The sequence below is a fragment of the Dermacentor variabilis genome, chromosome 3 (assembly GCF_050947875.1).
Source record: "Dermacentor variabilis isolate Ectoservices chromosome 3, ASM5094787v1, whole genome shotgun sequence".
In the NCBI taxonomy this organism is placed as follows: domain Eukaryota; kingdom Metazoa; phylum Arthropoda; class Arachnida; order Ixodida; family Ixodidae; genus Dermacentor; species Dermacentor variabilis.
In genome coordinates this window covers 210,430,461-210,446,188 of record NC_134570.1, presented here as the reverse complement: position 1 = coordinate 210,446,188, position 15,728 = coordinate 210,430,461, and the positions used below count along the sequence as shown (strand labels likewise).

The window sequence follows — 15,728 nt, the reverse complement described above, 5'->3', positions numbered from 1 at the left end:
ATTGGCTACCGCCGTGTTTACATTTCCCGATAGATGGAGCTACGGGATCCCTCTTGGCGTGCGTCGCGTACGTGTAGCTTTAAGCGTTTCAGATGGCGTGCACGTAAGGTACGTAGGCTTTTCACGTTTGCGTACGTGAAGCCTCTACGTACGTGTAACTAAAACTGTCTATTGGCTCGATAAGTACCTTTGCGGGTCTGCACACCATGTTTGCAGCTAAGACGCAAAAATGAAGCGCTTATAACACGAAAACAACCATGGCTGAACGGGCTGAGCTACTGGAGACGTCTAACACTTCACAATCGCTATCACGTGATGACGTTTTCTACGTCACGCAGAGATTCCGGCAGACGGCGCCACGCTATGTCCTCGACGCCATTACCTAAATGAACCAGCTTGGCGTCAAAGGGGTTCGTGAAGCACGGCACGTACACACATTCACAATGCTCGGTGACTAAGTAGGTTCGACTGTTTGCTTGGAACTTTGTTCAAAACAGACCGTCCATAGACAACTGTATTCCACGTACACATAGAAACCAGAAAGTTGGTAAAACAACTCAAATACCCTAGTTCAATAAGCAGTCTTTAGCATTTTAGCCCAATTTATGTCCGTCTGTGCCTACCCTCGTCGAACCTCTCACGATATCATGGGATATGCGGTAATCCGTGGTCATTAAAATGGGTGTATGTAAGGTGGTTCACGTGGAAAGAGGGAAAGTACACGCTATTTTCTCCAGATGTGTTGAAACCGAGCTCACGCCCCCGTTCCCACAGAGAGAGGAAAAAGACGGGGAAAACAGCTGCTGCCGTTGCTCCTGTGCTGAAGCAACCATCGGGCCAACTTGGACAACTACGTATGCACAACGGTATATGTGCCTCTCTTCAATGATCAAAAAAGTATCCTTCAAAATTTTGTGGTGCTTGACGAAGTGAACTTCGCGTGACACATACTAAAACTCGCGCCGACATCACGACGACGCCTCTAGATGGCCAAGTATTTCCGTAGGGAAGAGCGAAAGAGGAGCTCTGCTGCAGTGCATGCGTCCAACATTACGGGTTTCGGCGGTGGTCGTACGGTACCACTACGTTGATATTTTTAGCTTGCGACAGTTAAGCATAATGTAGTAGGAATTTTGTCGTTTCAATGTGCTAAACGTTATATTGAAATAAAAATGTGCTTTTTTGACGGTGTTGCCCCTTCCTCACACAGTCACTCTTTCATCTCAGCTGTGACAAACACGCTTGCTGATAACGCTGACAGTTCGTGCTTCAGCGCTTTTCGTGCAAAGCTTGGCGACCGTAAGGTCTGCCCGAAAAGTAATAATACTTTTTCCCGCAATGCACAGCAGCTGAATTGCGGCGCCGGCAGGCAGTACGGGTAGTGGAGTCCAAGGAACGCATAAGTGTCATTAAAGTAGATGGTGAGATGCGCCTGGGACAAAGGTTGACTCTTATATGAAGTATCTTTGTTCTTCTTGGACGGACTTCCAACACAGCGTACCTAAGAGCAACGGGATTTTTACTGACTGGCTAATGTTCCGACTACACTTCAGACAGAAGTAGTCAATCGCTTGACATAGAGGCTTCAACCCAAAGCAAAATGGTACTACATGGGCTTTCTGTCACAACAATACGCTGAGTCAAGAATCACTGATATTGAAGACGTATTTTGAGAAAAAAAAAATTGGGAACATTGCCGAAGCTCCTTACATTCCAGAGCTTTCCGCCACCATCTCCTTTTTGTCCCGTCGGACCAAACACCGCTCGAAAGGACAGCATATTCAGATCGTTATCTAAGTCGAAGTAGCCGCGATGTAGGCAGCAAAGAAGTGTCTTTAGCAGCCACCTATCCAGTAGGTGCAGTAATATTTTTCACAAATTCTGACAATGGCATAGCGATGTCCAATGTGCCTATTTCGTGGTGTTTCTGTTAGAAAAGTACAAATATGTTACTTGACAACCTGCACTGCAATGGTAGCCTGCAATGCGGCATTGCAGTGCCATTCGAAGGATGTTTGACAGCCGCCGACCTTAAGGGCTTGAACACCACTTCACAGCAGGACACAGAACGTTGTATCAGACATTTTTTTGCCAATTAACATCTCAGTGCGAGTCAGATTTAAGTAATGTTTGCTTACAATACCCAATTGCGTATTCAGTCCGTCATTCCACAGCTTCAGTGGCTGCGCAGAGAGAGTAACTAAAGGGTCCCTCACGTTTTAACTCGCAAAACATACGCCTAAAACTGGCACATCTTATTTTAAACACACCGAGCAGGGAACATTGTGATGGACTACTCATGAAGAGATTTCAGCACATGCGTGTCGCAGTTTAGCTTCATGCCCAACCATGATGGTATTGCCTGCTGTTGTTGCTTAGTGGCTTCGCTGCTGCGATGTGAGCACAAGGACTCGGGCTGAAATCCTGACCGTGGCGGTCGCTTTTCGATGGGGGCTATATAGAAAAATGCCCGTTTACAGTGCGTTGGGTGCACATAAAGACCCGGGTTGTCATAATTAGTCCAGAGTACCCCCCCCCCCCTACTACGTGCTTCACTTTGGTATGGAAAATTTGGTATGGAAACGTTAAACAATACAGATATTTTTTAAATGCGTAAGGATTTCTATGCCTACCCAACAAGGAAACCTGCCCGTCACGTAAAACAAATCGCTACAACGACAATGTTATATAAAACAATAGTTTCTATGAACTCTTTCCTATAAGATTTGGTGGTAGTAGGATAACAGCCATATCTAAAACCGCATGTAGAGCCGACTTGATGCATTGTAGACATCAGGAAAATTTCAATTTTGCGAAAATGTAATGCCAAACGCGCCAGATTCCTGTTGTGCTTCAGTGATTGCAGGATGCGCCTTCCGTTGGGGCGTTCTTTCACCGACCAAAATGCCGGCTATCTATAAGGGTTCATGCACTACCCGTAGGGCCACACAGACAGATAAGCAGTCGATCACTTCATAAGGACGATAATGATGATAAGAAGTGATTAGCGATTATATGGGTCTCACCATGGTTGATAATGGTTCGACGCGGATTATTCGATCAGGTGCGAAAGAGTGACTAGGGCTTGTAATGATCGGAGCAATTCTGATATTATTATTAACTGATAATGGTTTACATAGCTCAGATCAAGTCCGATAATGTGGAGAAGGACCAATAAGAGTTGGAAAGAGTAGAATCAAGGTCGATAAGATTGATAAGGACCGATAAGCGTTCGTAATAATCGGATCGAGTCCGATAAGGTTGACAACAACCTATAAGAGTTGAGAAGAGTCATATCTATTGCGACATGGTGCATAACGACAGCTAAGCGTTTATAATATTTATACTGGTCAGATCAAGTTTCATAACATTGATAATGACACCAGGCGGCATGGATATGAGCAAGTCGCGCAATGCTTAGGCATGCTTGCACAACTTCCATAGGAGTTGCTGTGTGTAGATTTTAACGGACGATATGCAACCTTCTGCTGCATATGGTCCAAAATTATTAACTATTTTTACTTAATAGTGTACATGCCATTCGAAATTTGTGGAGGGGTGCCACTTCGTAACTTAGTAGTGGCGCATACTGCGAGGGTGTGTTTGCAGGTTTGCACAAGCGGCCAAGGAAAGCTTGCTCAACGTGAAGAAAATCACCGGCGATTACGACAAATACAATACGTTAAAGATATTTCCGTTGCGCAATTTGGTATTATGATTATATTCGTACACGGTTTACATTAGGACTTGATGCTGTGACTAGCGTGGCTGGCGCGTCAATGCGTCTCGTGCGGCCCACTGCGAACGAAGCCACGTGTGGCGCCTCACTACTCGAGAGGTCGCGAGATGCACCGCGTGGGTGAGGGTGCGATTCCCAGCAGCCGTCGCAGACATGCCTCCGCTCATGCGGCGCTTTGGTTCCATATATGACATCGGTTTACGCCGTCGCCGCATGCCTTATTGATGGCGTCATCGGTGAAGCGAAGATGGGGCACTACTCTGGCGCCACCTCGTAGTGGTCTTCCCCGCAGAGCCCGTCTTGCCTTGTACTATGCTTTTCTTCCCACGCGCTTGGCCATACCCTCCTCCCGCGTTTTGCGCGTCATGGTTACGCTGCACCATCCCCCTTGCGCTCTTTTCTATCACCGTCTTTCAAGCCCGGTCCACTCCATGCTCGCTCTCTCACCCTTCGCTGCCCTGGTTCGCACGGTTACGTCGAGAACGCCGACGCTCCACGATGGAACGGGAACCTAAGAGCTGCGTTATAAAAGTTCGGCTATTTTCAACAATCCCTCTCCAGGAGACAGCCGTTGCTATGTATATGGTTAATTGAAAAAGCTGTGGTGCACATCGAAGAACACTGTCAAACACTATAGATAAAACCTCCTCATTAGAATCAGCCAACTAAGGTTTAGTTTAGTTTGAAATATGCATAGCACACTTGCCAGTTATCTGCATGGTCTCATGCCACCGTGTACTGAACATTTCACTTACGTTAGCTGCCGTTACGAAGAATAGCATTTCTTCGCTGAAAAACTTTATGTATGCGAGTCGCAGCTGCGTGTCCTTGTTTACGGTTTCATGATTGTACGCCATCCTCCACACCTGCGAAGCAAAAATACTGTGTTATAACTAACGCAAGATAGCCAATAACACTAATTACGTCACTTAACATCATTTACCGCTTGACCTCACAACGATACGTTATATTTTCTCTGGGAGCGAATAATCGAACGTCCCTTGAGGTTTCCCTTACATACTACTTGCACTAATTGGAATTGCGCATTTATTTTGATAAAGAACTGATCTCAATTTCCTAAATGTTCTAGCACTGCCTTCATCAGCAGGAGAATCTACCAGTCTGCTTCAGTCAATTTTTAAGATTATCAATTTGGCTTACACAATATTTTGCAGCAGCCCTCAACATAAGCATATGCGCAGCCCTTGTGCCACAGTGCTCTCTATTTTCTGTCACCTTTCAACGATACTGCGAACTGCCGTAGTTGAATAACTACCGCAGTGAACAGATCCAGTAGTTGATCTACCGTAGTTTAAACTGGGGGCATCTCAAAAATGTTACAGATTTGGTCCTACTATATTCGTTTAAGGCGAGGTTTTAGTTGACTGTGGAAAACTGCAGCGAAGCATATATTTTAAGGTTATTCTATGAGATAGTGATATGAGATAGGCGGTTTCCGGTATTTCCCACCTTCCTCACAACTTGGCCCAGTATACAGCGTATCGCCAAACAAGAACACCAGCGGTAATTGGCGGAAATCGTCGATTTGCTTTTGAATGTTGTTGCATAATGCTCTACTTCTTTCTACTGCGCAAAAATCGCTATGTTGGTACAATGCCACGCTATTAAACACAAGTACAGTGCACTATCCTTACACTTTGTTATTTTTGATCATTAGGTATTTGTTGTAATCCAATCTTTGCGGAATTGGATGACGTGGTTTGATAACTTTCATAAAAACGGACAATAAACCATATTTAGAACTTATTGAGCATGTGCAAAAAACGTTCGGAGAATATGTTCTGATATTGGCGCATAGAACTCTACCAGGATCTAAAAAAAATTTTTAGGGGATCGTGATCTTTCCCATAGGATTTAGGTAAAATGTGCTTTTGCCCTATCGCACAGTAGACGCTGAAATAGACGTACTTAGGGTTAATATAGTATTGAATACTGTGCATAACGCAATGTGTGCGACCTAAAAGGAAAATAATCAAAACTTTTTTGCCTCTTATTCTATGAAAACCTTTAAAAATATTAGCGACAAAGATGAAAATAGCGAACTTGTGCAAATTATCATGGAAGGGAATTCACATAGAATATTGTGCCATATTGATAAATTCAGAACTTACTTGGTAGGCCAGCTGCACAGCAGACTTTTCATAGAAGAGGTCCCACATCCTGTCTTGTCCATACTATTAAGAATAAAAAATAAATACATTTGGGTAAAATGAGTCTGCACCCGGAATTTGTTTGTGTGCGTAGTAGAAAATGAGTGAAATCAAGCCTCTACCGATATATCATCTATTCGTTATGAATAACGCTTTCCGGATGCACTAACAGGATTGTATACAAACGTGTTGCTTTCTTTTCATCACTCACGGTGTTTTGTTTTGCGTTCGAACATTGAGCCACTTCCCTCTCTACTGCCTTTACCATCGACGATTAATTTTAAAAATACGCACTAGTCACGGAATGGTTGAGCTGAGTACTGCATTACTGCTACAACTTAGGTATAGACACAACCTTGCGTCTGTGTTCTTCATAGTGTATACGCTTATTGTCTAACTAAGCTGCACAGAAAGATGCAATGATATACGTTTAATATTCAAACAATTAGCAGGCACAATTCTTTGCAGGTATTGTGCGCGTAAAACACAAGTCGTAATTACAGTCACACATCCGGCCTGTATATTGCCTTATAACTTTATTCCGCACACGAGAACTAATACCATTTCTAGCTACCACATTATGTGTGCCTATGCGCTAAAAGTTCGCTGAAATCGGGACAAGCAAACTTGAATATCCCAGTGATTGACAGCTTCCTGAACGAAGTACACACTTCGCGTGAGCCAAATATGGGCAACAAAAAGAAACACAAAGAAAAAAACATGATAAAAACCGGCTAAGGTTCCCGCAGTCCATTAATCTGGCACTCAAACAGCCCTCACACCGGGGCAACGCACGTTTCCTGATAAAGAACGCCCGCGCAACCTTTTTGTTCCCTATGCTCTGCGTGGAGGTATATTGATAGATGCTTATTGCGTGTGGCCGATGCACGCAGACGCCCCAACGAAGACTAAGCACCCTCCCACGGTCTCGAACTGTCGGCTGAACTGGCTAGCGCTTCAGTATCCTTTGTAAATACACATTGTTAAATAGTCTGCAGTTCTTATTCCTTCGTTCGCGTAACAATATCATGTGTGAGAGCTTGCCGTGTGAAAAGCTATCCGAATCTCGTTAGGAGTTCGTAAATACTTAGCTGTGATTACGTGAGTGGGTAGAGAATCCGTTTGATACTACTATGGATGTATGTTTAAAATCCGCGATCGCTAGCGCAATTAGTATTTGCTCGGCGGCAGAGACAAGGAGAGAGCGGGCTTTATAAACGAAGCAAATGAAAGCATTTTTCGTTCTTATGGGAACACAGTTAAGCTCTTCAACTGGAAACATTGGGACAAGCCATCGCTTTGCTGATTGAGGAGACGGCCTGAACAGCTGCAGGCTTGAAAATGTCAACGTTCAGGTACTTTTTAAGATTCCTTGGAATACTTATGCGCACTCATGCCTGCGAATGCATCGTCGCGTTTGCTGGTACGATACCTGAATGCACAATACCTGACAGCACAAAACCTTATATTTTTCATGTAGAAGGCTCTGTTTTGTTCTATTCAATTGTATTTTTATACTACTACAGTGTTGTTGCGAAGAGGTCTAGACCGAACTGCTACTACCTTTACCCACACATAAAAAGACGCTCTTATACATTTTTATGCTAAGCTTTTTGTAAACGGTAGGTGAAAAACCAAATAACACTGCAGAATGCAAGAAATATAGCTGATTATACACGTACACCGAATGACCGTTCCTCCTCTTGCAAAGTCCACAAGTCTCGGAAGTCAACCGCTGACTTGCCTGGTAGCATTAGATAAGCGGACACTAGATCACGAATCTATCGTCATCAAAAGGGCAAGTGTTATTTGTGTTTCACCGCAGAAGTGGCCAATAAGGTTGAATGTGATTTTAGGATACAAATGTAACTCTTTAGCAAAGAAATCCAGTGTGTTGGGCTTAACAGGTGCAGGGGAGGAGGACAATTCTGCTGTTTCACTCAATGTTTCATAAGATAAAAAGATGCATGCAAGTTCCATTATGAAATCATAGTCGCGAAAGTCATGACCACATGCAACGCGCGGCAGCTACTAAACCGACCCACAAAATGCTGGTGGCTTCGCAGTGCCCTCCGTGTAGCCGCGCCTTTCTCAAAGAAATGCAACAAATGTGACCATCAAGTTGCGGTGCAGTACAGAAAATCCTCGACCCGCCGTGGTTGCTTAGTGGCTATGGCATTGGGCTGCTGAGCACGTGGTCGCGGGATCGAATCCCGGCCACGGCGGCCGCAATTCGATGGGGGCGAAATGCGAAAACACCCGTGTGCACGTGTCCCGTGTGATTTAGGTGCACGTTAAAGAACCCCAGGTGGTCAAAATTTCCTGAGTCATCCACTACGGCGTGCCTCATAATCAGACAGTGGTCTTGGCACGTAAAACCCCAAATATTATTATTAAAATCCTCGAAATTTCTCAACAGGCTTAATGTCAAACTCCTGCTCTCTGTTCACCGTGTTTGCCACAGAGGCTGACAACGCCTGATTGCGTGTGGATCGTGTTATTTTGCAACCGACCTTCCTCCCGCAGAACCGGCATGTACGACAGCTAGGCAAATCAGGCTGCTTGTGCCGGACATCACTGGAATACTTTATAGCATTTTGTGACAGCACACCTTCTTCAGACAGGCTTCGTCTGAGCAATGACTGACTTTAGAAGCACGCGGCTTCTTTTTCTAGCCCAAGGAACACTCATTTTTCAGCTCAATATATCATAATATTCCAGTTGCAGTGCTAAATGGAAGGACATGGACAGTTTTTAGCGAGCTAATGTATGGAAACAACAGAAGGCTTTTGAGGGGTCTGACATGCTGAGGCCGAATTTCTGTTAAGGCCTTGCGCTTTGGCGACTTAAAATTTGTTTAACCCGCAGAAGGTGCTTGAAAGGCGTGCACTATGTAAGTGGTTCATATTCAAGAGTAATTCTTTCACGCTTGAGGCTTGCTTCTATTTGTTTTTGTTCTTTTTTATTTGTGTGTTTTTAAATATAGCGTGTCATGATCATGACCACGCATTATCAATGAGCCGCGATCAATTATGACTAGCTTTGTGCATGCTCTACGGACCGCCCGTGTGGAGGCCATAATTTACAAGTTAGCTTTCGTGTGCGCCACCCTTTTTTGTCAGTCCCATGTATCTAATGCTATTATGACTTAGCGATATGAATGCTTGGAGTAAATCAAGCCGCACTGTAGCCTGGAACACAGAGGGTACTGCATTAATTTCGGAACGCACTGAGGCGCCTTAATAGCGACCCTCCTTTACCATGAAAAAATCGTAAGCGATGGCAGAGCTGACAATTCTGGCAGTCGTAATTACTGCGCAGGGCAATTTAACCAAAATGACCAACCCCCCCTACTGGAAAATGGGGGCAAGCAAAGCTTGTTGTGCGTGTACCTGACTTTCGTCACGGTTAACTCAGCCAAAGGTAACGATGCCGGATTTCTTCGGCCTCCTGCTGCCAGTGCTCGCGATCTTCTCGTTGCTGTCGGATTGCTTGGTATCGGGCGGCTGTAACGGCTGGATCGGCGCGCCGACGGCAAGTACTTTCACGGGAGAGTTCTCGCCGCCACTCTTCGAAGGCTTCTTTCTTGTTCTGGGAACGCACAACTCGTGGGCGTCCCATCCGTTTTTCGAGAGTGAACTGAACGGAAACGAAGCCCGTACAGCGCGCGCGAAACCATTTGCTGCAGTTTTCTTCCCAAGTGGAAGCGTAATGGCTCCGATTGGCTGTGTGCGTGGCGTCAGCGCGCGCCTATGCAACTGGAATCCTTGCTAACCCACGCTCAACTTACCTTACCGCCCTTTCCAAGTCAACTTACCAAACCGCCCTTTCCTGCAGCTGTTCTGCTGCGGGAACAACTGGGTTTCTTGCTTGATCACAACGCCATCAAAACGAGTGAGCCAATGCAAGCTTCTCTTGAAAAAGCGCAAGCTCAAAGCGAACGGAAAATTTTTTCTTGGGCTTCAGGACTACGTTAAAATGCTCACTTACCGCTTTCTTGAAGCACATGACTTGCTTCACCACGTAAGATGCAATTGCGTCGACGCTCTTTGACGGCAAGGAGTCTGGTTTGCTCGAAGGCTCCTGTTCGTAGGCTCTTCTGGTTACCTTGCTCACGGACAGGACTGAAATGAAATAAGAACAATTAAATAAACGTTCCCCACTTAGACATCATTGTTTCGTCTCGTCTTGTACTATTGAATACCAGTCCAATGCTTGCAAACTAACTCTGGCTCTAGCAATACTCCTCTTCGGTGTGATAGGAGTGTATCAGTGTACTGAGTTTTACATTTTCTTGTATTGTCTGGCTTTGCTGAATACCTTTCGAATGCTTGCGAATTAGCTCTGAATCTAGCAATACTCCTCTACGGTGTGATGGGAGTGGATCAGCGTACTGAGTCTTAAAATCAACTTGCAACTGAGAGAACTAGGTTTTTGGTAAAATTCGCCTAGTCGCCAGCCATAAAGTAGTAGTAGTAGTAGAGACGTAGTAAGTAGTAAAGTAGTAGCTCGTTGTTCGCAATTAGCTATGTTGCAGACGCAAAATTCCAGTTTGTGAAAAGCTCTGTAGATATTTACTGTTATCGAAACTCATTGCATAAAATCAACGTTGGCGTCAGGCTTGTGGCGGTTCATGGGCACTGAGCAGGATGACCGTGAAGGTGGGAGATGAATGGCGTGCGATGTAAAGTAAAGAGAAGGTTCCTGTTTACGCCATGACCTTTTGGGCACTCCAACATCCTTACCCGAAATCACAAACATCTGCTTAATATATCCTAGAATGCCGGAAAAGAAGATGACTACCTTGTGGTCAGATGGCTGCGCTTCCTTAACGCAAAGGCGACAACTGTAGTACGGCTTTAGCAACCACCTAGGTAGACATTCCGCTGGTAATTTTCGGCCCCATTGTATCTTCGGAACGCATCATGGATATCATCTTGGATCGTGTTGTGACACACGTAGAGGATTCATTCCGCCGGTTCATACATTGCCACCAGAAGAAATGTGAACATATCATTCCGTGTTACAAAAAGGAAGCACAACTTCACCAACTCGCCGAACTGAAGGATGTACCTCCATAAATGCATCTTGCTACAAAGACATGAACACCCGGAAGGAGGCTTGGCACTTCACTCAAAGCAGAGCCGTCTTTCAACGTTCACAAAGAGAAGCTATGGCACAAAGTGATCCTGTAGCAAAACGAAAAGCCTCAGCTGAATTATACCTGTGCCGCCCGGCAGATAGTGTAAGAGTGGAGTTGAAGATTAATATGCAAATTACAAGGAGAATACAATGTTATGATCGCCAGTGAGCCTCTATAATGCACAGGAGTATGTTTGTCTTAGTCAATTACTCACAGGATACCGCAATCCTGAGAAAGAAATTCACAAAGTAATAAAAATGGGTTGGAGTGCATCCGGCAGATATTACCAAACCTTTATTAGGAGCTTACCACTGTCGTTAAAAACATAACTTTACAATCATTGCTTTCTACCAGTGCTAACATATAGGGCAATAACTTCGAGAATAATAAAGAAGCTGGAGAACAAGGACCGCGGAAAGAGCGGTGTTACGAAAAATGTTAGGCGTAACGGTATGATACAGAAGAAAGAGTGGCGTGGATCAGTCAGCAAACGGGGAAAGCCATTATTCTATTTGACATTAAGAGAAAAAAATAGAACTGGGCAAGCCATGTGATGCGTAGGGTAGATAACCGGTGGACAATTACAAAAAGTTACAGAATTAATGCCAAGGGAAGGGAAGTGGAGTCGAGGACGGCAGAATGTGAGGTGGAGCAATGCAATTAAGAAATTTTCAGAGGCTAGCGCAAGAAATATATCCAGAAATTGGGGATTGCAAGGAGAGAGGTTCTGCGTCCTGCCGTGGACATATGAGCATAGGCTGATGATGATGAGGGTTTAATAAAGCGAATAACTTTCTATGCCTCTTTTGACCATTGCCATTGTTGGGCGTGTTGAAATGCGAATTGTATAGTATTTTAGTGCAGACTAGGCAAATAACACGACATGTACACCAGTACGTGTTATCGTGGACTACGGGACATCACCGAGGACTACGCTTCCACCTTCCTGTGCAATAAAAATGGCGAATTATGAATATACGTGCGGCTTTGGACGACATGTGCACGTACTTTAAGTTCCGCAGTTTCCCCACCTTCCAAGTGTCGCGCCACTCGCCACAGACGGTGCTGAGCAGCGCGGCACCGCTGCTGCTCACTGGCACCGCCTGTTCACTGGATGGTCTGGCCACCGAAGCAGGCGAAGAGAGAAGAAGCCTTCAGCGGTAATGGATGGCCCGTTTATTGCCTGCTGCTGCTCAAACGATGTACCACGTCTATCAGCGATCGCGCATCGCGCTTTGACGCAAAAACTCTTCGAAGACGATGTCTTCCGTGACTATAAAGACAACAGCCGTACGTAAACATTACGTCCTGTTCTTCAGTTATGCTAATTAGTGAAGTCGTGAAAATGTCGCCTGTATCAACTACTTCTGCGCAAATTTTAAGCATTTATTATTAGCACGTCAATAAAACGAGGCAAATATCTGTTGTGTAATAAGAATTAATTTTTTTTGTCCCGGCGCATGATGGCAAGATCACCAGTTTCGCGTGAGCGCACAAGAAAAAACGTCACAGTTTCGCTCGAGAGGCGAAGCATCGATTGCGAGAGCAAATTAGTAGATAGCTATGCCAAGTAAGGATAGATTTTCTGCCGCACAAACTTTGCAACATTCGCTTGCAAACTGAATACCCAAGCATGGTGTCAGCGCACACGAGTAAACATGAACACATTACATTCGATGAGCGCTGACATTCACAAATTAACTAGCATAGTGTCAGCGTGCACAAGCTAACATGAACACATCACATTCGATTAGAGCTGACAGTCGCTTCGGAAAGGCTGGTGTGAGCAAGCGTGGCAGCAGCAGTGAGCGAAGGGACCTTCGTGCGGTCTACCACTCCGGCGCAAGAGCGGCGATAACACGGCGCGCACAAACTTTGAGCCATCTGCATATCCCATTGAAGATACGGCGTTCGCGACCGCACGCTGCCTTGCAAACTGCGCAATATCTGGCTGAGTCGAAGCCGCCTCGCTCTCCCTCCTCCCGTGTTGCCTCTCCGCTTTCCCCCATATATGGTGCCCGATATTGAGCCGCAACCGTCAGTTCCCCTTGCGCCCGGCGGACCTTCTTCCCGTCACAGGTGACTTTCAATATACAGCGACCCGGGGCGCAGAGGTTGCCCGTAGAAGAACGTGCCCCCTCCCTTCCTACCCTCCACCCGGAGCCATGCGCGTGACGGATGACGGCGCACTTTCTCTCTTCGGTATCAGAATCAGTTTATTCAAGACAAAGACTTATTGCGCGAAATTGAGCCACGATCACCGGCTCGCCAACGCATGCTTTCACTCACGCATACAGGACACTGATCGCGGCGACTATTTTATCGGTTTTCCTATTTATTCGTGCATGTGTCTGGAATAAACTTGTGAGTTAGCGCTCGTCCTTGTTTTTTCTCGGCTTCTACTCCTGTCTCCGCGCAAAGATTTTATGTGTTTTATTGCCCTTCGGGAACCTCACAATTTCGATGACGGCAGAAACGCGCTTGGAGTGTCTATATAATTTTGATAGCAATGAAAAAAAAACGACGCAAGATAGGCGCGGCAGGGAGAGGGGGGAGAGGGCGAGCTGCCATAAAAAGAAAAAAACAACTCAGGGTGGAAGCGTCGCGTGGTATAACAAATGTTAGATTTAAGCCGTTCAAATGAACCGTTCGTTTCAGCAACGTGAGCTGTTCCTAGCCGCTCACTGAAGTGAGCTGCTTTGCCCACCCATATTGCTCGGTAGTCGAAAAAATTCAAAAGCGTAGAGGGAGACTGTACAAGGGATCGAAACCTTCAAGAGCGTTGTAAGAGACGGGAATTATTGTTGCGCATAGTTGAAGGATGGCGCTAGTTTTTGTTGCCGAGGAAGCGGCAGAGTAAGTGAAATGCGCTTTCTTAGCGCATTGGTAGCGTCTCTGAGTGAACATACAGAAAGCATCTCCGCGAAGCCTCATGTTGGCGCTAGTAGTACCAGCGCACGAGGCGAATTGAAAGAGCAGGGCTATTCCTTTTTGCCTACACTGGCTACACTAGTGCAGATAGTGTAAGAAGTCGCCTTTTTTCTTTCCTTGGTGTAGCAAATTGTAGCCCTAATCACCTACACGAAGCTATTTCATAGCACCAGTGCAACATGAAACCTATGCTTTCTACACCTGCGGTTTCATAGGCAGCAGCCTAGCGTTGGAAATGCGTGGCATAATTTTCTGTGATGCTGTTCGCCCTGATATAGCAACGATATTGAATATGCAGTGCAAAGACGGTAGCGAAGTGCTGGCCTGACCATGTGTCACAGTAACACGTGGTCTCATCTTCCAAGATAAAATTATCTTACTCGGTGTCAGGATTGGATACTCAATCCCATTGCTCGTAACCCGCTCGCAAGATTTGAGTCCGGCATGAATTAGAAGGTAGCCGGCCCATGCCGTCGTCCAACTTATCCACGCTGAGGACGTTGATGAAGGGAAGGACTGCTTCTCATCGAGAACGAGGAATATGGGTTTAGTTACATATATATGGTTTAGTTACAGTTTACATCGGTTTAGATTTATATGCAGTTCATCAGTCTAGCATGATTCTGAGAGAAAGTACGTCAGTCTAACACGACTGCTTGACAGAGTGTCTCAGTCTAACATAACTGCGTAAGAAAGTGTCTCGAGCATCCGCACAACAGCGCCTCTCCCCGGGACGGGTTACACACACACACACACACACACACACACACACACACGCGCGCGCGCCCGCACGCACGCACGCACGCACACACACAGACACACACACACACACACACACACACGCACACGCACACACACACACAGGAGCATGGTCCGGAGGCGACGTCAGAGGGGCTTCGTAAAACTCGGAGCCGACCCGGGTAGCGCGTCCGAGTAGCACATTGTCTTGCGTCTTGGTCGGCGTGTGGGAAGGAGCCTATGACGACGTTCCCGCGGCAACTCCCCCGCCCGTAGCAGATCAGGTCCGCGTTGGGGAGTTCGGTAACAATAGTTGGCCCGCCGAACTCATTCAGTCACAACGGCGACGAGGCTAGAGCGTAATGGTGGCGGTTTCAGCACAAAGCCTCCTTCGTCAAACGCGTCCTAGCTGAAGCGACGGAGAGTGGAGGGCGCGCGTATTGTTCCCGACACAAAGTCGACTTAGTCACGCCGTGGCTAGAGGTGAGCGGCGGCGTTCCAAGATGAGGTTGCCACCGCTGGCGTAAATGGCTGGCAAACTTGCACTGCAGCTGACCGTTCTTTACAGCGCCTCCGTGGCCCGGAAAATCTCGACTGTCTAGCGCAGATAACCGCTGGGCAGGAAGAGAACGGTTGGTGGCCAGGGGGTGATGTCTTGGCTCGCAGTAACCACTTGTGCAATGATGTTACTGCCCCAAAACATCCAACAGGGACAGGTAACTGCAAAATGAACCCCACAACACGACCCTGCGCCGAGATGACGTATAATGGCCCTCACTTGAGACCCACTAGGCTTCAAAGAAAACATAAGTGCAGAAACAAAAATGCTGCACTTCGCTATGCCAATTTGTGAAGCAATTTCGTGCTGGAATATTCAGCAATCATGGAGGGAATCCTGCTAAATGAGAGGGGATCTTCTTGGCTTAACCAAATTACCACTAGTAACCCTAAGATTCAGGCGGGACCCTCAAACCTAGAATTCAAATTAGCCTGCTCAAACCATCCG

At 46.1% G+C, this 15,728-nt stretch overlaps 1 protein-coding gene across 3 annotated transcripts in view; it reads right to left on the bottom strand.

Annotated features, from left to right (window-relative positions):
- The window catches only part of LOC142576615 (uncharacterized), a 501,274-nt gene that overhangs the window by 23,546 nt on the left and 462,000 nt on the right, over nt 1–15,728 (bottom strand). For 2 of the 3 annotated variants that reach the window (XM_075686816.1, XM_075686815.1), the window contains exons 18-20: nt 9,901–10,034; nt 5,872–5,934; nt 4,495–4,605 (exon numbers count right to left, since the gene is read on the bottom strand). In XM_075686816.1, coding sequence (XP_075542931.1) covers nt 4,495–4,605; nt 5,872–5,934; nt 9,901–10,034 — 308 coding nt within the window. Of the gene's footprint in view, nt 1–4,494; nt 4,606–5,871; nt 5,935–9,900; nt 10,035–15,728 lie in introns of those variants that run through there. The other variant, XM_075686817.1, reaches the window with a different exon arrangement.